The sequence below is a fragment of the Gossypium raimondii genome, chromosome 11 (genome assembly GCF_025698545.1).
Source record: "Gossypium raimondii isolate GPD5lz chromosome 11, ASM2569854v1, whole genome shotgun sequence".
Lineage (NCBI taxonomy): Eukaryota > Viridiplantae > Streptophyta > Magnoliopsida > Malvales > Malvaceae > Gossypium > Gossypium raimondii.
In genome coordinates, this window is record NC_068575.1 from 44,862,616 (window position 1) to 44,886,044 (window position 23,429).

Sequence of the window (23,429 nt, forward strand, 5' to 3'; positions counted from 1 at the left end):
TGCGGTTGTTATTCCCCCGTTGGCTCACATCCACTCACACTTATGGTGTATTAATGCACCCATGTTGAACTTCTCAATAGTCGAGTGGTACAACGAGGATCGAGTTATGCGACAGTTCAAGTGCAAATAAGATGTTTCGAATGTTCTACAAAATTTTGAAAATGGCCATGGAATTAACAAAAGGGGGAAAGAATCAAAGAATTAAATATTAGAGCATCAACAATATCTTGCATTATGGAATGGCTGGATGAAACAGACACCTCAAATGGATTTTAATTTTGATTTTGATTTACGGCCTTCGATTGAGTACCAACGTTGGTATATCGAGAATGGGAAATCGTATTTATTTGGTAGCCTATTGATGGTAATCCCTCCACACATGCACCGACGAGGGCACCAACAATGTCGACGAGGTTATTTGCCTCATACACTCCAACTCGAGCCTGATCCCGAGCGGTCTTATACACAATCTCTCGATAGTTCTTATCATCCAGATTTGGGGGTAGATAATTATCTTTTGGAGTCATCAGGATACGCATATCACTCGGAGATTTTTAGTTTCAGTTCTGATCATCAACAACCTAGATCTCAATGATGTTTGATACATTTAGCCCATTACCACCCCAATACTTCACCCTTCCCGGGCAAACCTTTCGGAAATACGATTTTTCAAGTTTGTTTAGCACATCCTAAGGTTCGTTGATGGATACTGTGAATGAAGGTTCGAGTGAGGAGAACAATGACCATCCCAAACACCCTCGGCGCCAACATCAGACACCGCAACAGTTTACTTCACGGACAACTCCATCAAACCATCAATTTTAGCACGTTTAATATTATTTTTATTGCATGTATTTTATAATTGTAATTCAAGTTTTAAATTTTGTATAATATATAGTTTAGTCATATTCTCAGTATTCCAATATAATATTCATTGAAGTACAATCTTTATACTTGAGCATGTTTAAGCAATATAGTTTAGTCATATTCTCAGATTCCAATATAACATTATTTTATACTTGAGCATGTTTAAGCAATATCAAAATTACATCATAATCAAATAAATTTTGATAAAATTAAAAGTAACATAAATTTTACATAAAATGAAATATTACTTCAATTAACAACAACATTTCACATACATTTGAACATGGAGTATATAAATTCATATTCTACTAGATCGATATGATTATCCATGATGGTAGGTTTGATGTAGGCATTTCCCCCAATTATGACTAATTGTTCTGCATAGATCGTAATGTTTAGGGTTAGTTTTCTCCCTCAAGTCTATTTCACCATGAATCTTGGTGATGTGCGCAACCTTTCGACTTCCTACGTTACCCCATGTCTTGGACCAGCTCGAAAGTCAGCGGAGGCACTTTCCATGTTGACACATCATGCAAAAAGGGAAACGAGTTTCCCCAAATATGCAATGTGCATTTCAGAGTGTACACCTCATTAATATATTGTTCAACATTAATAGAGGCGCGGGCATAAGCTATTATGACATGTGTACAAGGGTACCAAAGTTTCTGGAACTTCTCGCAGTTGTACCGTTTGTTTCGGAGATCAACTCTATAGGACCTAAGTGGGATACTAGGTCGACGATCGATGGACTCTGTAACTCGAAAAGTTTTTATCTGTCAAAAAATAGTTCTACATGCATCGACCTCGCTCTTTGGGTGTTGGCATCAATTGCCTTCCTGACCTCCTCGAAAAACATATGTCCTGCATCCATTTGGTTTACCTGTTTTAGCCTCATTCTTGGCATAAATGTTACCAATCTGTAAAATATAGTTGAAAAAATAAATAAAATTAGAAAATGTTGTGTTTGCTTCAAGACAAAGTTAATAACATTTGTCAGGTTAGTGGTCATATGACCATATCGGGATCCGTCATCAAAACTTTAAGCTCATTACCATGGCTCCATGGTACCCAACCACTCAAGAAAAAAAAGTATTCGTTTTACTGTGGATATCAACCACAAGCCTGGTTAGCCTTTGCTTGAAACAGTGTTGTTCCAGCTCGTACGCTGTGTATGTATTTCGAAAAGACAAGCTACCTTTTCGAATTAAATTATGAAAGTATTAAGAATATTTAAAAATATGTTGAAATCAAAATTTACCCATGCTCACTACTTATTTGCCCTAGTCTGCATTCATGTAGTCTCGGTAGAAGTTGGTAACAGTGTGGTGGATACAGTAAATAGATTTTCGTGGAACACCAGAACGCCTAATCGTGACAATTAGTCTTCTACCTATCAAATATGATGCAAATATTGTCTTCTCTAACAACATACGTCTGCAAGTTCGTCAGGAAGAATTCTGGTGATTTCATATTCTCTAACTCCACAATGGCAACCACTATCGATAGTAAGTTATGGTTCCCGTCTTGTGCAACCACAATAAGAAGGATCTGCGTATATTTTTCGTATAACCAGGTGTCATCAACCTGCACAAGCGGCTTGCAGTAGGGAAAGACCTACATGCATAGATCGAATGTCCAGGACATTTGGTGAAAAATTCTTCTTCCCAATTCTTGGCATAAATGTTGTTAGTCTGTAAAATATAGTTGAGAAAATAAATAAAATTAGAAAATGTCGTGTTCGCTTCAAGACAAAGTTAATAACATTTGTTAGGTTGGTGGTCATATGACCATATCGAGATCTGTCATCAAAACTTTGAGCTCATTACCATGGCTCCTTGGTACCCAACCACTCTAAAAAAAGAGTATTCATTTCACTGTGGATATCAACCTCAAGCCTGGTCAGCCTTTGCTTGAAACAGTGTTGTTCCAGCTCGTACGCTGCGTATGTATTTCAAAAAGACATGCTACCTTTTCGAATTAATTTATGGAAGTATTAAGAATATTTAAAAATATGTTGAAATCAAAATTTACCCATGCTCACTACTTTTTTGCGCTATTCTGCATTCTTGTAGTCTCAGTGGAAGTTGGCGACAATGTGGCGGATACAGTAAACAGATTTTCATGAAACATCGGATCTCCTAATCGCGACAATTAGTCTCTTCTACCTATCGAATATGATGCAAATAATCTTCTCTAACAACATACGTCCTCAAGTTCGTCAAGAAGAATTCTGGCGATTTCATGTTCTCCAACTCCACAATGGCAAACACTATCGGTAGCAAGTTCTGGTATTCGTCTTGTGCAACCATAATAAGAAGTATCTGAGTATATTTTTCGTATAATCAGGTGTCATCAACCTGCACAAGCGGCTTGCAGTAGGGAAAGACCCACATGCATAGATCGAATATCCAGGACATTTGGTGAAAAATTCTTCTTTCCAATTCTTGGTATAAATGTTTGCGGTCTGTAAAATATAGTTGAGAAAATAAATAAAATTAAAAAACATCGTGTTTGCTTTAAGACAAAGTTAATATCATTTGTCAGGTTGGTGGTCATATGACCATATCGAGATCCGTCATCAAAACTTTGAGTTCATTACCATGGCTTCATGGTACCCAACCACTCTAAAAAAAGTGTATTCGTTTTACTGTGGATATCAACCTCAAGCCTGGTCAGCCTTTGCTTGAAACAGTGTTGTTCCAGCTCGTACGCTGCGTATGTATTTCGAAAAGACAAGCTACATTTTCGAATTAATTTATGGAAGTATTAAGATATTTAAAAATATGTTGAAATCAAAATTTACCCATGCTCACTACTTGTTTGCGCTAGTCTGCATTCTTGTAGTCTCAGTGGAAGTTGGCGGTAATATGGCGGATACAGTAAAGAGATTTTCATGGAACACCGAAACTCCTAATCACGACAATTAGTCTCTTCTACCTATCGAATATGATGCAAATATTGTCTTCTCTAACAACATACGTCCGCAAGTTCGTCAGGAAGAATTCTGGCGATTTCATGTTCTTTAACTCCACAATGGCAAACACTATCGATAGCAAGTTCTGGTTCCCATCTTGTGCAACCACAATAAGAAGGATCTGCGTATATTTTTCATATAACCAGGTGTCATCAACTTGCACAAGCAGCTTGCAGTAGGAAAAGACCCACATGCATAGATCGAATGTCCAGGACATTTTGTGGAAAATTCTTCTTCCCAATTCTTGGCATAAATGTTGTCACTCTATAAAATATAGTTGAAAAAATAAATAAAATTGGAAAATGTCGTGTTTGCTTCATGATAAAGTTAATAACACTTGTTAGGTTGGTGGTCATATGACCATATCAAGATCCGTCATCAAAACTTTGAGCTCATTACCATGGCTCCATGGTACCCAACCACTCTAAAAAAAGAGTATTTGCTTCACTGTAGATATCAACCTCAAGCCTGGTTAGCCTTTGCTTGAAACAGTGTTGTTCCAGCTCGTACACTGCGTATATATTTCGAAAAAACATGCTACCTTTTCGAATTAATTTATAGAAGTATTAAGAATATTTAAAAATATGTTGAAATCCAAATTTACCCATGCTCACTACTTGTTTGCGCTAGTCTGCATTCATGTAGTCTCAGTAGAAGTTGGCAGCAATATGGTGGATACAGTAAATAGATTTTCATGGAACACCGGAACGCCTAATTGCGGTAATTAGTCTTCTACCTATCAAATATGATACAAATATTGTCTTCTCTAACAACATACGTCCTCAAGTTCGTCAAGAAGAATTCTGGCGATTTCATGTTCTCCAACTCCACAATGGCAAACACTATCGGTAGCAAGTTCTGGTTCCAGTCTTGTGCAACCACAATAAGAAGGATCTGCGTATATTTTTCGTATAACTAGGTGTCATCAACCTGTACAAGCGGCTTGCAGTAGGGAAAGACCCATATGCATAGATCTAATGTCCAAGACATTCGGTGGAAAATTCTTCTTCCCAATTGTAGTTGGTAGTCTGGATTGTAATAAGGTCGTGTCTGCAACTCACCAACTATTCCTGGCACATACTCCTGCATAACGACTATCCACATTTGGAGTTCATTGTATGACGCATCTCAATCCCCGTACAATAGCTCTATTGCCATCTGTTTAACTATCCATGCTTTCGGGTATGACACTCGGTACTGAAATAGTTCTTCCATCTCGGGAATCAATATCGATATAGGAATGGTCGACATGTCCTTCACCATTGACATAATGCAGTTGTACATAGTTTTCGCATCAACTTTGCGATCATCTTGCGTCATACGTGCAAAAGTGCATGTATGAGGCCCAAAAATTTTCCAGATCTCCCACATTTGCGATCTCTAAATAAATGCTGCTTGTACCCGCTAGACCTGTCCATGGGCCGGGCGGCCCGGCCCGGCCCAACGGTCCGCCCGAAATATGGGAGGATTCGGGTAAAAATATAGGCCCGAAATATGGGCTTGGGCAAAAATTTAGGCCCGTTTAAAAAACGGGCCGGGCCTCGGGCAAAATTTTTTTGGCCCGGTTCGAAAATATATTAAATATATATTTTTTTATTTTTAAAATATAATAGTTTTTTTATTTTTAGTTTCATTTACTTGTCTTTCATTTCCTCACACTACACTGCTATAGACTACAGAGACACTAAAATCCCTAACCCTATTGTGCTGTGCGGCTGTGCCTTCCTCTTTTTTTTCCCATTTCCAAAATCGACAGAGTCTTCCAGTACCGATCTACCTCCACCGTCAAGACCTCCACCGATCCACCTCCGGTCGGTTTGTTTATTCCCAAATCGCCAAGTAGAAGCAAGCATACAAGAACGAGGAGTTTGGTACAGGACCACAGGTACGGGTTTGCTCATTTTTTAAGAAATGAAGTAAGAATGTTAGATTAGATTTCCATTTTTAATTCAAACTGTTTCTAAGAAAAAGAAAAAGAAAACTGCAATTACAAAAATTCTTCCTTTTTCATTTTTTGAACATATTCATGCATGAAAAACTCTAAACAGATCCAGAGGAAATCATATAATTCATCCTATCACAAAACATATAACAGCCAAAAAATGAACTTTGCTTTAAATTCTGAATTTTTACAATATTAAAAAAAAAACCAATTCATAACATAAAAATTTAACAGAAATAAATGCCTAGATACCTGTAAATTTTTTTTTTTAAAAAACCCCAAGAAACTTCCAATTTGATTTTGTGAAAAAAATAAAAAGAACTTGCCTTTGGTTGAACGAATCGCCTTCCTTCAACTTCTACAGTGAATTCAAAGCTGAAAGGCTAAAAAGTTGTGATTATGAGCAGCAATAGAGGTAAAATGGAGACGGCATTTTCTCGGGAGAACAGAAAAAAGCACATTTTTTACCCTTTTGCTTCACAAAATGTACTCGGTTAGGTTTGGGCTTTGAAGATTATAGGTCCAGATCTTTGATTTATATTTTATATTATCTCAGTATTCTCATATATTCATGTATTTTGATATGTTTTAAAAAAATTCTGTAAATTTAGTATACTAATAATTCATATTAAATATATTTTATTAGTTTTTTATTGGTGCGATGTACGAACTGAATGTATGTATTAATTAAATTATATCAAATTATTTATTATTTAAGAAGAAAGTGGGAATTAAAACAAAGGAAATATATATATGTATAACAATTAATTTTAATAACAATTAGTTTTAATTTTATTTAAAAATTAAAATTAAAAATGGGTCGGGCCAGGCTGGGCTCGGGCCCCATATTTTTTCTCCGGGCCAGGCCTGGGCAAAATCTCAGGCCCATATTTCGGGCCGGGCCTGGTAAACGGGCTGAAAATTTTTTTGGGCCCGGCCCGGCCCATGGACAGCTCCAGTACCTGCTAATTACACCCTTTTGTCAACCTCTAACACTCCCCAATATATAATGTTGGTTTAAATACAACGACTTTGTAGTCAACTGACACATTCATGCTATATCGCTTAATAGAAAATACGTAGTCTTCATTGGTTGTGATTTTTTAGCCCACGAACAACTCCTCTCATTTGAGAGCTGTGGCCAATAAGTGAGCAGGTAGTATATCGAGATACTTAGGAAACTCGGATGCATGCGCCATATCAAGATTTACGTTCGACATATGGTTCCCAGGATCATTGCGTATGACAATGTCTCGACTCGGATTCCCGACTAAAGACGCGTAAACATTTCCATCATCATTCGCGCATTCGTCGTCGATATCATTCAATACATCATCTAGATCAGGATCACTATAATCTTCAACCTCGTGATCAAAACAACCATTATTATCATATTCATCTTCACCATCCGTATCGGTCTCAATCAACACTAGATATATTTGTAAATGGGGGCCTAGGTTAAGGTTCTCAGATGCAGGTGGAGCATTAAGGTCGATGTCAAACCAGCGTACAGATGATCGCCTATTGACAGACGCTATCAGAACCTTCGTACACGGATCTTGAACTCCATATTCTTCACTTAATTGAGTGAAATCTTCAACTAGTTCCACATTAGCTAACTTAGCAAACTGAATCGATTCAATGTTGACACTCCCAATCCGGCAATAAAATGTGACCATTGTCCCCATGTCTTCACCGTCTACAAGTTCCATCTTGGTATATTTGATGTGATTTGACGAAATTAGGAATTTGTAGAATAGTTTCGACATCCTCATTCCATAACGTGTAACAATTTTTGCATTGATCCTTTTTTTCACATCATCAACAGGCACATTTCTATTAAATCTCATTTTTATTTGTTGGCGAAATTAAAAAATACAACCAATTGTTGCTCTTAAAATTACTCCATTGAAATAAACACATACGAAGAATTGATTATCCATCTTTAATACAAATAGTTAAATTTCTCAATAATTATTTGAAAAACAAGATTCTACTGTAAAAATTATAATAAAATAAATTTAAGTACTAACCTTATGAATTTTTCATTATTTTCTTCCTTATTTTTTCCTATTCTCCAATTTTTTTCCCTTTCTTCTTATCAATTAACTGCTAAGTCGTTTAAGAAAACACAAAATTTTGATGTTTAAATAGGGGTCCAGTGTCGCCTGACAGCGCTCCTCCCCCAAACAGTGCCGCTTGACAGCGTCCCTCCACCTGTGTGCCACCTGACAACTCTCCTCCATTCCCCTCCAACCCGTATTTCGCCTCTCCACCCATGGTTAGTATTCAAAACATACCATTTTGGTAATTAATTTGATTGAGATATCATTTCAGTTATTAATTTTATTTTTTGTATTATTGGGATAAAAAAGGTGTAAATACTAGATCCATATTTGAACTGATTAGATTTCAAATCATTTAATTATTAAAAAATAAAAAAATATTATTTTTAAATTAATAAACAAAAATAAATAATAAAAAAATCATAAATATTCATTTGATAAATTATAATAACGAAATTAAATATTTGAAGTAATTTAAATTTTATTCAAATAATATTTTAATTAGTTTACCGCATTTTTCCAATCTATTTTTTTTTCTGATTTTCTAATCCAATTAATGTAATTTAAATTATTTATTTTCGATTTAATGGATTGAAGCAAATGACAAGTATGGTTGAAGGAGGGCATGTGGCATGTTTGAAAAGAGAGAAAATGATATGAATCAAAAGTAAAAGGCAAGAAAGGGGGAATTGGTGAAAGTAATCGAGAGAGGGGGAAAGGCAAAGGAAAAGGAAGAGGCCATCACCTTAACGCCACGTGGCAAATGATTTTTAGTGTAACAAAATATATAAGAATCAAAGAAATTTAAATGGTAATAGATTTAAAATATTTTTAAAACTATTAATTTTTATTTATAAAATCTTAAAACAAAAATTAAATTTGTTAAATAGTAAATAATATTATTTAAACAATATTTTATATTACTCTATTTTATTTAATTCATTTTAAGAATACAAAAATTAAATTAATCCATTTAGACTAATTTAATCATAATTATATTTTAGTTATCTCTGTGTTTTATTTTAATCTTTATGTCACTACAATAAAATTTCAACCACACATTAATTTAATATTGATTTTTTTCACACTAGTTTTGTTTGATATGATCTGAAAAAGTTAAGTTTTAATTAAAATAACATTTAGCAACTACAGTGGTGACATTTGGCAAATAATTAACAATGTATTTGATTTGATATTTATTTCATATATATATATATATATATTAAAGTCAAATTATCGAGAAAAAATATTTTTAATAAACTTATTAATGTTAATTAAGTACCAACAATTTTTAATGATTTTTCCCATATAATTTCAAGTATTTAAGGCAAAGAAATGAACATAAAAAGACAAACAGTATAGCAATCAGCTACCATTCCTTTAAAAAAAAACACAGAAGGAACAATTCGTAACCATTATGCAGCTCCTCCGTATTTTCTTGCTCATTGGGAAACATCGCGATGACTACCAAATTTGATCACTAATTCTTCTATGTTAGAGTCTTCTTAATTAATTCCTTCATTATTTAATGCAAAAACAATGAACATTGTTGTTGATATAGTGTACAACAAGATAAAGAGTATTGAAGAAAGGAGAATAGTTGTTGTGGAGGTTGGTTCACCCAGTCGAGTCGGAGGTTATGGAGAGTGGTGATAAAGAGAACGTAAAGGCTGAGAGCTGAGAGTGTGTTGACAGGGTGCAGGCTTAGTATTCTCGAAGGATTGATTTTTTCTTCATCGTTCTTGGGGTATTTATAGGCAGGGGTCTCGTGTAATATGGTGTTAACGTGTTGGACGAGGATATTTGTGACAAAACAAACCTTGTCATTCATTCTGACTCTGATGAAATAAAGTAGTTTAGCCAATGTGATGTTTGGTAACCAAACGACTTCATGTTCCCAATAAAGATTAGACCATTCGTTGTTCGGGTAGTCATATCGGAAGGGTGAGTTCACAGGTGGCCTCTTGGCTTGCTGGTGGTAGGTTTATTGTTGAGGCATTTTCCAAGCTTGCCACGTGTCCTAACACAGATGGGGGTATAACAATATCCCCCTTCGGAATCGAGAGAAGGGTTATAAAGTGGCTTTCTTCGACACACTTTGATATGATAACTTTCTCTTTTCCATGTTGTTTCGAATGGTGGCTTTATTCTATAGTGAAACGTTATATCCAAACGATACGTGATAATAATGAACAACATTCTTTTAGAACAGGTGGTAAGTTGCTATTGGGTGTCGTTTGTTCTTCGAAACGATACTTTTTAAGAGATAGGTCTATATATTCTCTAGGTTTTTTCTTCGAGATTACTTTGCCTCCTTTTTCTTTTTGAAAATTTTTGCAACTATTATTAGCGATTTACTAGCCATTGTTTGTTTTCTGGAACGATTTATGCATTTTTTAAGTTCTTTCGTTTCAGTCCGCTCTATCATTTTTGTTTTCTGTAGTTATCAGAGTTATTTTCACCATTATGCTAAAAAATTGTTAACAAATGGCTAGGGGAGATGAACAATCTACATAACGTGGCCTTCTTCGAAACACTTTGATCTGATAACTTTCTCTTTTCCAAGTTGTTTCAAATGGAAGAAAACGTTGCTCATTGGTTATCTAATGTTTAACTAATATTAAGCAGTATTACGTGGTTGGATAGTAGTACGGAAAGACAGCTTGTATTAGTAGCCAAACCTAAACACATCTTTAGTCTAATCGGGAATGAGCAAATCAATTGAAAGACTTACAAAAGATGCATTGTCTTGGGATTTAGAGCGGATGACTCACAAAAGATAGAGACATAGATGTGACTGACTTGACTGACAATATATCAAAAAAGACCCAAACAGAATAGATACTGAATCCATTTATGAAATTATTCATTTGTGATGTTCATAGTATGACATACCTAAATCCTAAGTGAATGGCAGACTATGTACGCGTGACTCGTACACTTTAATGTAAGCAAAATCTTGAGTTCAAATAGATAAGGAACCGAAAATTGGTGCGTTGGGTGTATAACAGTGGAATTCATAGCCCAAAACATGGGCAAATAATATCCTTGCATTGACATTACATGATTGATGAAAAGTAAACGTGGTCATGAGTCGTCCATCTTTGTGATGGATGACTTGATCACTAATTGATAGTGATTAACTTTTTATGAAGGAAGATGTAATGGTTACCATGAGATAAAATATGATCATACTGGGAAAACAAATATTATCCAAAAGAGATCAAGAATATCCTATGAGGGTAACACACTAATGATAAGGCCATTGGACAAGCACTAAGTAGTTGCTTTCGTAATGGTATGTCATTGGGGAGAGCTCAATCACGATACTATAGTGGAATGACTTCATGACTAAATGAGTTTATAATTAATAGGCGAAAAGCCGAAACTTAATTATAAATCATTTGAGCCTCAACTTTATATTTCCAATCAGTCCCTCCGATAGCTCGTTGAAACCATAAATGAATTGCATATTTGAGTAGAAATGAATAGAATGAATAGAACAAGAGAAATGGGATGTTGCCAACGATTCATTGGAGTAGTTCTAGATAGATTTTTTTGATCTTCCCCTTTTTTACCTCTTGCATCAGCTTTGCCTTGAAAGCCTTAAGTTGTTCTTCTATGGAGATGTTGTTACCTTAAGAGTGTTGGGATGTCGTCGGGAGGTCGGCATTGTGCCTATGAAGACCTTCCAAATTGTCGCGCTCGTTGCCCCCTTAGAGCGCATATTGAGCTTCCTCCTTCTGATGCTCTAGGTTTTCTTACCTCGGGACCTTTTGTGCGGCCCTCAACTTTGTGATAAATTGCTCATTTTGAGCGCTCTTTTTGTCAAGGATATGTTGTTGCTCCTTGAAGCGACGTTCTTGATAAGAGAATTGCTCTTCTAGACATCACAGTTTCTTTTGAGTCTTTAAGTCATGAGGCTAAGGAACTGATGCTTATTGGTGAGAACCCTGGTCTAGTAGGATGAGAGTTGTGGTTGGAGGAGAAGGTACGATTGTGAGACAGGTTACAATTTCTTGCAAGCAGCGGGCTATATGGCCGAAAGATCTAGAAGAAATCACATTAGGCTGCAATTGAGGCATTGCAATTGATAGGGGAGTCAAGGTGACTAGTGGAGCTACTCCTGCTGGTGAACCAAGAGTGGTAGAGTTGGAGGCTAGAGAAACTTGTAGAGCCTTTACCAGTTGTTCCAAAGTGAGGAGAAGGATGTTTACATATTGCAATTGAGCTCCAACGAAAATGGAGGTAGAAAAAAAGGTTTGTGTAGAGCTCAAGCCAGTAGAAATACCTGAAATAGGTGGGATGGAGGTGTTGAGTGGAACAAAAGAGTTGACTTGGTCAGTTAGGTTTTTGGTCTGGTTGGTTTAATTAGTTGATGTGCCACTTTAGGATTGAGAAGTCATATAATCTACACTCATTGCACCAATTGTTGATATAATATACAAGAGAAGAAGGAGAGTAGTTACTATATAATATTTATATTTTAAAAATAAATTCAAAATATGATTTATTCTGACATCAATTATATATTATTATGTTTTAATTTTGAAGGTATATTATTAATAAAATTTTAAAAAATAAGTGTAAATTAACTAATAAATACAAAATTAAGAAAAATAAAAACTATTAATAACTAATACTTTCTTTTACTAAAATTTTATATAAAATTGAAGTTAATGTTAATTTGTTAATAACACATCTTAAGAACTATTTTTTTGGAATGTTTTTAAAAGTATCCAAAACCAAGGTTGATTGTAAAATATTCAATCACATTTGCGTACGACAACAATAAAGGATAGTAATGGATTTCATCATATTTGCATTTGGGTTTGCAATGGAAGGAGTCAACAATAAATAAAAAATAAAAAAAGAAGAAGAAGAAGAAAGCCATGGTAGCCTAGCAATTACTCCGCCTGCCTTTTGGTTAATATTTAAAGCCAAAAAGCCACCTTTCACTTCTACTTTAGGTTGGTAACCAATCCATATCATAGTCTGGGATGCGGTCAATTATATGAAAATTTATTTAAGTCGCACGCAATCCTTTTATATAATAATTATTTGATAAGAAATTATCGTCATGGGTTTAATTATTATTATCATTTTAAGTGTGGAATTTTTCAAAGGGAAGGTTCCAAGATGGAGCTGCAAAGCAAAAGCGGTACGAGTCACGACCTTACCAAGTTGATTGAGAGATGACTTGCAAATTCTATCCAACAATTTCCTATCTACCCTAGTTGTGGACTGTTTGAATATTCAATTCAGTGGTTGCCCCATGATATCATATCTTACGCTGATCAAAACTGATTCATGGTTTTATTTCCAGCAAAACTGTGACGATACTGTCTCTGTCTTGGACTCGGTGTTCTAAAATTCGACAATGATCAACAGTTCCCTATCCTTTGCTAAATCTGTCTGCCATATGTGCCTTAAGACAACAACAAGATAGACATCTAACCCATATATGCCATATGCATGTATATGGAGACAACTCCGAAGAAAGCCAGAAGAGAAATATGGAGATGGCAAGTTCGCAAGGGAACACAACTGCCAGAATCGGTATTTCTGATATCTTTACTAGTTGATTCTGGGGTAGAAAAATTATGGATTCCGGCAGAAACAGGTGGAGGTGTGGAGACGGCATAAGATTCTACTTCAGATGTATTAGTTTCCTCAACGTCGTAGCCTGCATGAAAGCCATTGAATTTCGTAAGCAAACAAGGTCCAACATACTAAAGCATTGAGGCAAAGCATCACTTACAATCATACTTCTTCCAGCCCAATACAAATCTTTCTCGGTCAAATACCACTCGGTAACCAGTCATAAGGTTTTCTGTTTAGCGAAAGAACAGCCCAATAAGCAAAGATATAAAATATTGGAACTTAGTGACATCATCTACGGTGTACAGAGAAGAGCATTAATGAACCTCATGAAATACATTGCTAATTCACCTATCTTCATACAGTCGAGCAATAAAGGAACAACTGAGGCTTGTCTTTTAATCAGTTCCAACTTAATAACCTAGCAGAAGCACTCGATTAATCACATGCTATATGCAAGACTTACGTCCAATAATATTCAGTTCCGTACTCCTGATGACAGCCAAGCAGTATACAAGTTTACTCTGCAAATCATTAGAGATCAATGTGTTTAACATGATCTTCACTCCCTATGTACGAAATGAAAGAAGTCCAGGAGAAGGATCCTACTTGAGTAGAAATGACAATTATCGGGTCATAGACTGGAAAGTCACTTCCACCTTTCATTTTTAAACTCATACTGGGTATTAAAGTAGCATTTGCGTCCGGGCTGCATGATGCAAAGAGAAAGAGATAATATGTGCAGAATTCAAGTTCAACCCCTAATGGAGAAAAACAGTGTATGAACAAGACTAAAGAATGTACCTCATGTCATAACAGTACTCAAAAGGGATCCTTGAATCAGGTGGGCGGCGCCTATCTTGTGCCTGCGAATGGAACTGTAGGAAAGCATAAGTTACTAAAGTTGGGACATCAAGTTTTGTTGGTTTTTAACATGCAAAATACATACATTCTCTGCTAGTTTTGAATAAGTTGGGTCAACCAAGTATGTGAACGAAGTCCCAGAATCAAAAAGAGCTGTAATATCACCAACAATTATAGCTGTCCCCACCCGAATTTGAGTTATGGTAATGTTGTAGGTTGGACTGCAGCATAAATCATGACTAGATGTTAAAGAATAACATAAAATGTTCCATCAGCAACATTAATACATCAATCTAAATTCACTATTTATCAAGCATCAAGTAAATAAGAAAATTACCACTTACTGCGGTGGGTTAAGATTAAACGGAGTCTCTTCCTGGTCAGGGCTACCTTTGTCTCCAAAACTGATCCTTCCAATTCCATCGTGTCCAAAACACATGGAGAAAGAATTAGCTGTCAAACCTTCCTGTGATAAAATGCTCGGAACTGCTATCTTCTCCATGCCAAGCCCAAATAAACCGTTGGGAGCTGCAACATCCAGGAATGAGCCGCTTTGTACCTGCCCACAGCTGCACAATTCATATTGCATTTTCATCTGAACCTAGAAAAGCGTTGGGGAAACAAATATTGGCCTACATAGTGCCTTTCAGCAAAAGGGAAGGATGGAAGAATAAGGCATACAAAATGTTTAAGCTGCATACTACAAGAGCTTACCCGAATGTGACATATGCCTCAACCAATTCTGCATGACCATCTTCAGTTGTTAGGTGAAGAACATCCTCCAGTAGAACCCCAGAAGTAGAAGTTTGAGCTGACATGTAAGAGACTATGTATGGACAACTACTGAACGTTCCGAGACATTGGTTACGGTGTGCACACAAGCTACTGTTGCAGGTGACTCTTTTGCTGGTGGATGATCCTTTAGGGTCGTATATGCTAAGCTCAAAATCCTGCCAGCCTCCAAAGGAGATGCATAGTTTAATATAAATTCAAAGGACAACCAGTGTAAGAACTGATCTCCACACTAGCTGGTTAACTGCAAGCCCCAGTAATACTTTTCCCATTAACTCAATGTAGTTAAATTACAGCATCCTTATGTGGTTAAATGTTCTACTATACCAACAAGCTGTAGGTTGAGGTGGTAGCGGCCTTGCCCTCCTAAGGGTGAAAGCATAAGTTCAAACCTTGAGAAGCGCACTTGTTGAGAGGGACCTCGAGTCCAATGTGGCTTGGGATACCCTGTCCTTTACACACACACAAAAGAAAATTGTTCTACTATACTTCTTTGGACTACATATTTGGATTTGACTTCTAGAATGAACAGAAAAGGATCTGAGAGCAAAACTTTGTTATAAACAGTGAAATTCAAAACAGGAGCTGCATTTGAGGGGACAAGTTGGGGTATAGTCTTAGCGTTTTCAAATGCATCAGGGACATGAAGAAAACATAGAAAATCAGAATAAAAAGGGAGAAAAAAACGAAAAGAAGAAAACATACAGAAGCATAAGTAGTTCCTTCAGTTGGAGCACATTTGGTACAATCACATGGCACCCAAAAAAGATCACTCCCTGTATCAAGTGCCACCATGAACTTCACCCCGGGAGTCCCCAATTGAACTGTTGTATAATGTAAACTGCACCCCAAGAAAACCCCAAGCAAGATTACAAAAGAATAAACAGTGCCCTAAATCTAAAACTTCCAAGAAAATACAAAAAAAGAGGGGGCATAAAGATCCTTACAATCCCAAAGAGCTGATGCGGAAAGTGGAGTTGCCATCAGAGAAAGAAAGGGTTGCATTGATGTCAGAGAGTTTGCGGCCGCGGAGGAGGCGGTCCCGGTGAGCTAGAACGGCGTAGTACTCAAAAGAACCTTTTGCAGGCCAATGAGAGAGTTTCCCAGTGGAGTTGGACCAGTTCCTGACGGGTTCAGAGAAAAGGTGGTGCATCTTGAAAGTGAAGATGCGGCCATCGCTGAGCTTAGTGCTTAAGACCCACAAGAAAAATATAGTCTTTGTGAAAGATGACATTTTTCTTTTAATCATTGTATCAGGAGAATTTAAGTGGATTGTCCACAAAGATTTGCATTTGGAACAAACAAAAATGGATATTAAAAAAGAAGGAAGTAAAGATTGGGTTTGGATCTTGGGTAGCTTTTAGTTTTTAAAAGAGAAAAATCATTACTTTTTTTTGGTGGTATTTGGATTTATGTTGAAAGGATTTGAAGATGTGGGGCCTAACTTTCATTTATTATATGACAGTTAAGGAAGTTGAACTGGCGGTGGCAGTTATATTCAATGCAATAATTTCTTCTTTTAAGTAAGGAATTGCATGAGCATTCATAGGCAGAACTGATTTGCATGAGCATTCATAGGCAGAACTTTGAACTTCATTGAAGGAAATCCAACTTGAAAACAATTAAGAAACCCTTTTGGCTTTTTATGTACAAGAGACACCCCAGTCCATTTCAACTCATAATATTTACAACAGAAAATAATAATAAAAAGACATAGTGGTACTAAAATGTTAAGCTACCAAAAAAATCCCAGAAAAAGACTAGTTTCTGATGGTGCAGTGGACAAATTTGACATGAATGGTCTCAAACAGGAGAGGCAGAGGTGATGCCAAATTTATCTGAAAGCTTGGTTCTGGTGAAAGGTGAAAGAAGCTCCATCTGGTGAATGAAGTTGACGTCATGAACCAGAGGGTTGCCTGTTCTGCCTGGGGGTGACCCTGCATAGCAAGATGGGGAACACCCCGTGCATGCCGATTCTCTTCCATCATTGGTCTAAGATCATGTGATACTATTAGTAATCTATGAAACATATATGTGTATATATATTTATGTTTTGATGAATGAAAATCCTTACCGTCTCAGCAATTATGTTCAGAACTCCACTTCTCCCATCAGTGTTGTGTTCGCTGATGATGATTTACATGAGAGGCCAAATTAGCCAATGTAATGTAAATTAAAAAAAACATGGCAATGAAATTGAAACCAACCTGTGTTTGGTACATCTGAGGGGCTTGAGAAACTCGGGAACGACGGGTCCGACACGGCGAGGTTTGGGGCAAAGGAGCTGCTCGTAACCACCGAAGCCGAATTTGGTCGTCTCCGAACCTGAATCAAGAAGGTTGCTTTTAACTGGTAAATGCTGCATGGTTCTCTCGTCGGCCTTCCTCTCCAAAGAAAGAAACGAAATTCCAAGTCACAAGCAAAGACTCGGTAACTTACTTGTGACTACTGTTTTTTTTCTCCCTCCTTTGTTATTATTGTTAATCTTCTCTCATTCGAATTCAAATGGCAATAAATAATTTTTTTTTTAAAAAAGGCCCTTTAATTTAAAGACAAGGCAGTCAAAGAAAGAGAAAGAGAAAGAGAAGGAGAGAGATTAGTGATGAGTGAAGGAAGGCAAGGTGTGCAATGGATTGTAGAGTGAAGGAGAGGTTCCATTTGCTTGGCCAAGAGTGGATATGTTATAGGACAGGTCTAAAAGACTCTTGACAGTTGACATAGTTGGCATTCATCTCCTAGTTTTCCTCTGTTTCTAATTTTTGCCTACAAATAATTTCGTCCATGTTTTTCCTCACTTGGAACTTCTCTTTCTCCCTACCATTTCAGGCATTTATAATAAATGGTTGCGTTATTTCACTTATTTTCTCGCTATCTCATACTCATATACCGTATCATTTTCTCTTTACCTTTTAATAGAACAAATGACACCTCATCTAAAACAAAATTCGCATGAAAATCATGAATCCTCTACTCACGTTTACAGCATGGTTTTATTGGATTTGGATACTTTAGGCCTTGTTTTCCGCTTCAAATCTCTCTATTGCTGCCAAATATCGTGATATATTCACTTTTATGTATATATACAAAACAAAGGATAATTATCCAGTTAGGCTGACATGCCATCGCCTAGATTAGAAGATAAAAAAGGATGCAAATTACAGTTTTATTTATTACAATGCTATATGGGTTTTGCAATTTGATAACCAAACTATAATAAATGGATATGAAATGTTTCGACTTGAATTAAGATCATAGTGCCATTTTCCTTGTTCTGATTGGACTTAATCAGTCATGCGTTTCATGTACACTTGCACGACACTGTGAAATACATCCTTGAAAACACACGAGCCAGGTATGAATACAAAGCAGGTCATTACAGTAATGATCAAAAATCAACCCACGTGTTAAAAAGGGTAAAAAGAGAAGGGCAATATGATACCCACATACACCTAAAAAGATTTCACTAGAAAGCCATTGAGGTACGCTACACAAATCATTGAATTAATTAATTAGTGGGGAACCGTAAATGACTTGATAATCATAAACTATATGTATCCCAATCGAATCTAGGTTGTGAGAAAACCTCATAATCAATCGGTCCATCAATAATGCTGTCTATATTTTGCATGCCTTCCAAAAGGCCTGGCTGAAAACTATCACTATCAGAAGGTAACAGTTTGTAAATTACTAGCAACCCAAGAGTAAATATGGCTTGCAGCTTTGTTGAGTCTCCTTTGACTGAAAAGAACAAAAGCATCGAGATGAGGAACAAGTCGAGGCAGAACCGCATGATACTCAACACAGTATCCATCAGCCTTCCATCATTGCCAGCAGGAAATCCCCGGACTCTATACACAAACAGAAAGTTGTACTTATCAACCACATACCTATATCCAAAATAAACTGCACCCACTGGCACCACGAGTGGTGCAAATGAAGAATATATCAAGGTCAGGGCAAATATTGTCAAATTAAATGCATAATACTGCGCAAAGTCAAATTTCTGCTTGGGTATAGGCGAGGTCCGGCTGCTGATAGGATAGACAGAAAGATCCTGTCCTGGAATGTCAATGTCACCCATCCTAGGAGAGTCAAATAAACTTTCGGGCATCAGCGGTCTCCGCAAATTATTCAGGTTCTGGTTTTCCAATGGGTACTCTTCAGTATTTTCTGGGACCAACTGGAGCATATCATTCTTCCGAAACTTCTGAAGCTTGTTCTTTATCCAAGGAACTGGAGCCAGCAGATCATATGATATTCCCAAGAATGTACTTGTGATTAGAAATGCAAGAGAAGAAAGGCAAGATCTTGAAAGGAATGAAGCACTCATGTATTGCTCAATTCTCTTGCAGTCTTCTCCATCCAGATAGCATCGACCCATCCGAAGGATTGCACTCTCTAATGATGACTCAACAAGAGCCCTCAATAGGATCAAATTTACAAGGAAGAAGCAAACCATCTTTAGCAATGCTGCTCTCTGCTCACTGGATACAGTGAGATGCCGTTCAAACTTGGAAAGATAAGAAAGAGCTGAAGGGACCACTATATACATGCTAACAAATATAATTACATTGGGCAAAAATTGAAAGACTAGGGATGCCAGCCAGCTTGAACTCTGCACCCAAGCCAACCACGACTGTGCATTATCAATTGCTTCTGCATTAATAATCCGAGCAGCACTCTGCACAGCAGTGATTACTGCAAGTGGAGAACTGAAGAACAAAAGCATTAACAACAAACATGAGTTTACAAACACTCTTCGCAGTTTCAGTGACAATTTTGTTGATCCCAAATGGTTCCAGTAAATATCAGTGGCCAAAGGGGCTCGTTCAACTTTCCATTGGTTCCTCTGCAACTTTAACTCCATGACAGAAAAGAATTTCCCAAACCGCCTCTTTTTCTCATTCCGGAAATCTTGAACCGCCTTATTCGCTGTATATACATCCTTAAACATCACAAAAGCAACCCCAGCACCTGGTGCATGCCCTTCCTTATAAGCCGCTAATTCAGTCTCTAACTCAGCTCTCAATTCTTGCAGCTTTCTTAATTTTTCTTCATCTGTAAACCCAAATGTACCCGAAATCTGATCAAAAACTCGTTGTATTTTCCTCCCCAACCAACGGATCCAACCCAGAAACCCTTCATTTCCATTCACATCTTCACTTTCTTCCGGCAGAAGACGTGAATCGATCTTTGCTATCAACCAGGTAATTTCATCCCTAACCTTAACTAGTTCAGTGGCTAAATCATCCAAAGAACATAAATCCATAGGCATGACAACCCTGTATACTTTCCCCGGATATTTATACTGAAAATACTCGAGCACAACACCTTTGTCAACCCCTAAATTCTTAGGCAAACCCTGAACCATAATCGTAAAAATTGCAGTTGAATTCGAGTTGGGGTCACTTAAATTTCCATTCCCATCTCTAAACCTAGTAATTCTTAATCTTTCTTCAACAGCAGACATTCCATAATGGAAAATAGCAACAACGAAAACCACGAAAAGAAAATGCACCCAAAGTAACCCTGAACCTTTACTGATATGACTTACAGTGGTTTTCGAGAACTGATCGTCTAATAAAGCAGTGCCGCCGTAGAGATTAACGGGGAGCAAGACGGAAACAGCCACAAAGGCGACTGACAAGAGAATCGCGAAGCTGCCGCCTTCGATTAAGAGGAATTGGGCGGCGTCAGCTCCGCAGTGGCGGGCAATCTCGCGGCCGGTGGCGTGCCAGACGGCAAGGAGCTTAGCGAACAGAGCGGATGGCCCGGGAATAAGGCGATGATCGCTGCGGAGCTTGAGGAAGACAAAGATGAGGACGCAACAGAGGAGGCCGATGGTTGAAATGTTGAGGAGATACTGGATGTTGCCATACCACGCGCCGTCGTTCGCGAAGTCTTCATCGGATGAGGGGGACGGCGGCGGAGGAAGCGTCTCGCTCATTGGAGATTCCTCGGAGAGAAGGGGAAAATTAGGGATTTCGTAATTGGATTTTGGGGTTTCGATTCATAGGGGTGTGGGAAGGGGGGAAATAATAGGAAGGTGAGATTCTTGTCGTTTTTGTGTGCGTGTTTTTTCTTCTTCTTTTTTTAATCTAATATCTAACTAATAATCTGCGTCATTTTGGTTTTTATTTGTCGGAAACGGAATGCACTAGTTATGGATTTTCCTAAAAACTATAGAGTATTTGCAATTATACCCTTTACCTAATACTGTATCTTGCAATTATACCCTTATAATTTTGAATGGCAACCAGTTGGGCTTCCTTTGCTAGGCCTATTTTCGGATCCATTGATAAGGCATTTCAACGTCGTCAAAATGGGCCCATTGGGAATGCTTTATATTAGGATTATTTTAAAAATTTTAGTTTTTAGACACCAATAAAATAATGACACCTCATTAATTTTTGGAGATATAAAATCAGTATTGTATACTCTAATCCAATCTGTTTTAGTTAAAACATTTAAAATTAGTAATCTAAATTATAAAAAGAATTGAAAAATAAGTCATTAGTAGCCTTTGTTTTTATTTTAAATTTCTTGATCCATTTTATTAAGTTTTCAAAGCTTTGATAGGTTGGGACAATAAATTTATAAAAGGTTAAAATGCGCCACAAGTTCCCGACTTTTCAAAAATTAAGAATTTAGTCCTTATACTTATATTTCATGAAATTTAATTCTTCTACTTTTTAAATTTCGAATTCAAGTTTAACATTAACATTTTTAAATTTGTTGCTATCATTTTTTCAAAAAAATATATTCATTTGATAGCCATGTAATTAAAAATAACTTTGTAATTAACTTAAATTTGACAAAAGAAAAAGTTAATGGTATTAATATTGGATCTAAATTTTAAAATCTAAAAATAGGAAGACTAAATTTCTAATTTTTAAAAAGTATAGAGACTTGTAACGCATTTTAAGCTTTATAAAATTGATCATGAATATGTAAAAGCAAATAATACATGAAACGTGTTTGTCTTAAATTATTTTTATTCTTTTAAATATTTTCTTAGGACATATGACCACATTTTACCCTTGCCAGTAGAGTTGTGGCCGAAATAATTTCGAATGTAAGTTACTTGTTTTAAATGTTTTATTATAATATAAGTATATAATATTAATTTTTATGTCTTTAAAATTTAAAATTATCCTTTTATGAGGAAACAATTTATTAGACATCAGATACTAAACTTGCATTGAAGGATCATGGTTGAACTCTACTGGGGTTTTTTGTATGTGCAAGTAAATTTAAGGTGGGTTTGTTTACTTGCGGTTACTATAGCATTTTATAAAAAGTAAGGTAAATGTGGTCCACATTCTACCTCCCATCTAAACTCACCCTTAAATATCGATGAATAAGAAAAATAATTGATTTTTTTCTGTCTTTTTTATTTATGAGGGAAAAAAAGCATTAAAGACTCATAACAACCCCTCTTTCCCTAAAGAAGTTGAAAAACATAAGAAGTGCAATTCTTCATTATTATTAAATTGGAGAGATTATATGTGTGTTAAAAGATAATAGATAGACGTAAACCGTGTTAATGCAGATCCCAAAGAGGGTGTGGTTAACGAGGGGGGTTAAGTAAATAAAGAAATTAAGAAAATAGCTGGATTTCACCGGACACACAGAGAAACCCAGTTGGATTGCATGCACTGCGACAGTGAGGCAGTAGTTTTTTTTCCTTTCTTTAGTTATGCGTTTGTTTGCTGTTAGGGAAGATGGCAGTCGCAGCAGCCACGTGTGTGTGTGAGACCAGATTTCTTTTTTAAACATGAATCCAACCATAAAATAATGGCCACTTGCTTATCAATATTGATGCACACGTGTGGCAGAGAGAGAGATGGAGTTGGAGCAGTGGTGGAGGACACCTATGTACTTATGTCATCTCTGCTGGATATAATGTACCTCTAATTCCTAGTATTCAATATTTGCCATTTTCTTTTATAACTACATACAAAGGAGATTAAATTTACATGTAGAACGTGTATGTTTAAAGGAACCTTGCCTTGCTATACTTATCAATTATCATTTGCATGTCAACTACGTTTTTTCTCATACAAATTATATTTGTTTAATAACTAAGAAAGGAATAATTAAATATTTTAAATTAATTTGAAATTTAACATATAGTTTATTCCATGGTTGTTTGAATCGAAGTAGATCGATTAGTTAGTCCGGTTAGTTTGGGAATCAATAGGAATATCAGTTCGAAGAAATATATTTGATTAGTTGATTTGTGAATTGATACGAATAGATTGAATTGGGTAGTTGAACTATTTTTTAAAAATATTTTTAATTTTATAATTTTAAATAATTT

At 36.3% G+C, this 23,429-nt stretch overlaps 3 protein-coding genes across 4 annotated transcripts; all 3 read right to left on the bottom strand.

Annotated features, from left to right (window-relative positions):
* Positions 1 to 13,137: 13,137 nt before the first annotated feature.
* Positions 13,138 to 16,472, bottom strand: LOC105803673 (aspartyl protease family protein 1). 2 transcript variants are annotated; one of them, XM_012636025.2, is made up of 10 exons: positions 16,054 to 16,466; positions 15,812 to 15,947; positions 15,029 to 15,264; positions 14,659 to 14,883; positions 14,400 to 14,535; positions 14,255 to 14,328; positions 14,060 to 14,159; positions 13,917 to 13,974; positions 13,611 to 13,682; positions 13,138 to 13,535 (listed from the first exon to the last, which is right to left on the bottom strand). In XM_012636025.2, the coding sequence occupies exons 1-10, from the start codon at positions 16,353 to 16,355 to the stop codon at positions 13,303 to 13,305; spliced, it is 1,572 nt and encodes a 523-aa protein (XP_012491479.1). In that variant the 5' UTR covers positions 16,356 to 16,466; the 3' UTR covers positions 13,138 to 13,302. The 2 variants fall into 2 exon arrangements, 1 of the variants encoding a protein (XP_012491479.1); XR_001136553.2 differs by having other exon boundaries at positions 13,462 to 13,535; positions 13,802 to 13,974; positions 16,054 to 16,472.
* Positions 16,473 to 16,695: 223 nt separating this feature from the next.
* On the bottom strand, positions 16,696 to 17,880 carry LOC105803676 (uncharacterized). Its single transcript, XM_012636030.2, has 3 exons — positions 17,314 to 17,880; positions 17,181 to 17,232; positions 16,696 to 17,098 (listed from the first exon to the last, which is right to left on the bottom strand). The coding sequence occupies exons 1-3, from the start codon at positions 17,469 to 17,471 to the stop codon at positions 16,910 to 16,912; spliced, it is 399 nt and encodes a 132-aa protein (XP_012491484.1). The 5' UTR covers positions 17,472 to 17,880; the 3' UTR covers positions 16,696 to 16,909.
* A 444-nt stretch (positions 17,881 to 18,324) lies between these two features.
* Positions 18,325 to 21,215, bottom strand: LOC105803672 (CSC1-like protein At4g35870). The gene has a single exon (XM_012636024.2). The coding sequence runs from the start codon at positions 21,051 to 21,053 to the stop codon at positions 18,645 to 18,647; it is 2,409 nt and encodes an 802-aa protein (XP_012491478.1). The 5' UTR covers positions 21,054 to 21,215; the 3' UTR covers positions 18,325 to 18,644.
* Positions 21,216 to 23,429: the final 2,214 nt, after the last annotated feature.

Excerpts from the sequence above, each read along its gene's own strand:
- LOC105803676 (XM_012636030.2), bottom strand. The coding sequence starts at position 17,471 with ATGCAGCATTTACCAGTTAAAAGCAACCTTCTTGATTCAGGTTCGGAG. Across the intron at positions 17,233-17,313 it reads CTCAGATGTACCAAACACAG|CGAACACAACACTGATGGGA; the intron begins GTTGGTTTCAAT and ends AATCATCATCAG. Across the intron at positions 17,099-17,180 it reads TGAACATAATTGCTGAGACG|ACCAATGATGGAAGAGAATC; the intron begins GTAAGGATTTTC and ends ACATGATCTTAG.
- LOC105803673 (XM_012636025.2), bottom strand. The coding sequence starts at position 16,355 with ATGATTAAAAGAAAAATGTCATCTTTCACAAAGACTATATTTTTCTTG. Across the intron at positions 14,536-14,658 it reads TTTAATCTTAACCCACCGCA|TCCAACCTACAACATTACCA; the intron begins GTAAGTGGTAAT and ends TTTATGCTGCAG. Across the intron at positions 14,329-14,399 it reads ATTCAAAACTAGCAGAGAAT|TTCCATTCGCAGGCACAAGA; the intron begins GTATGTATTTTG and ends GCTTTCCTACAG.
- LOC105803672 (XM_012636024.2), bottom strand. The coding sequence starts at position 21,053 with ATGAGCGAGACGCTTCCTCCGCCGCCGTCCCCCTCATCCGATGAAGAC.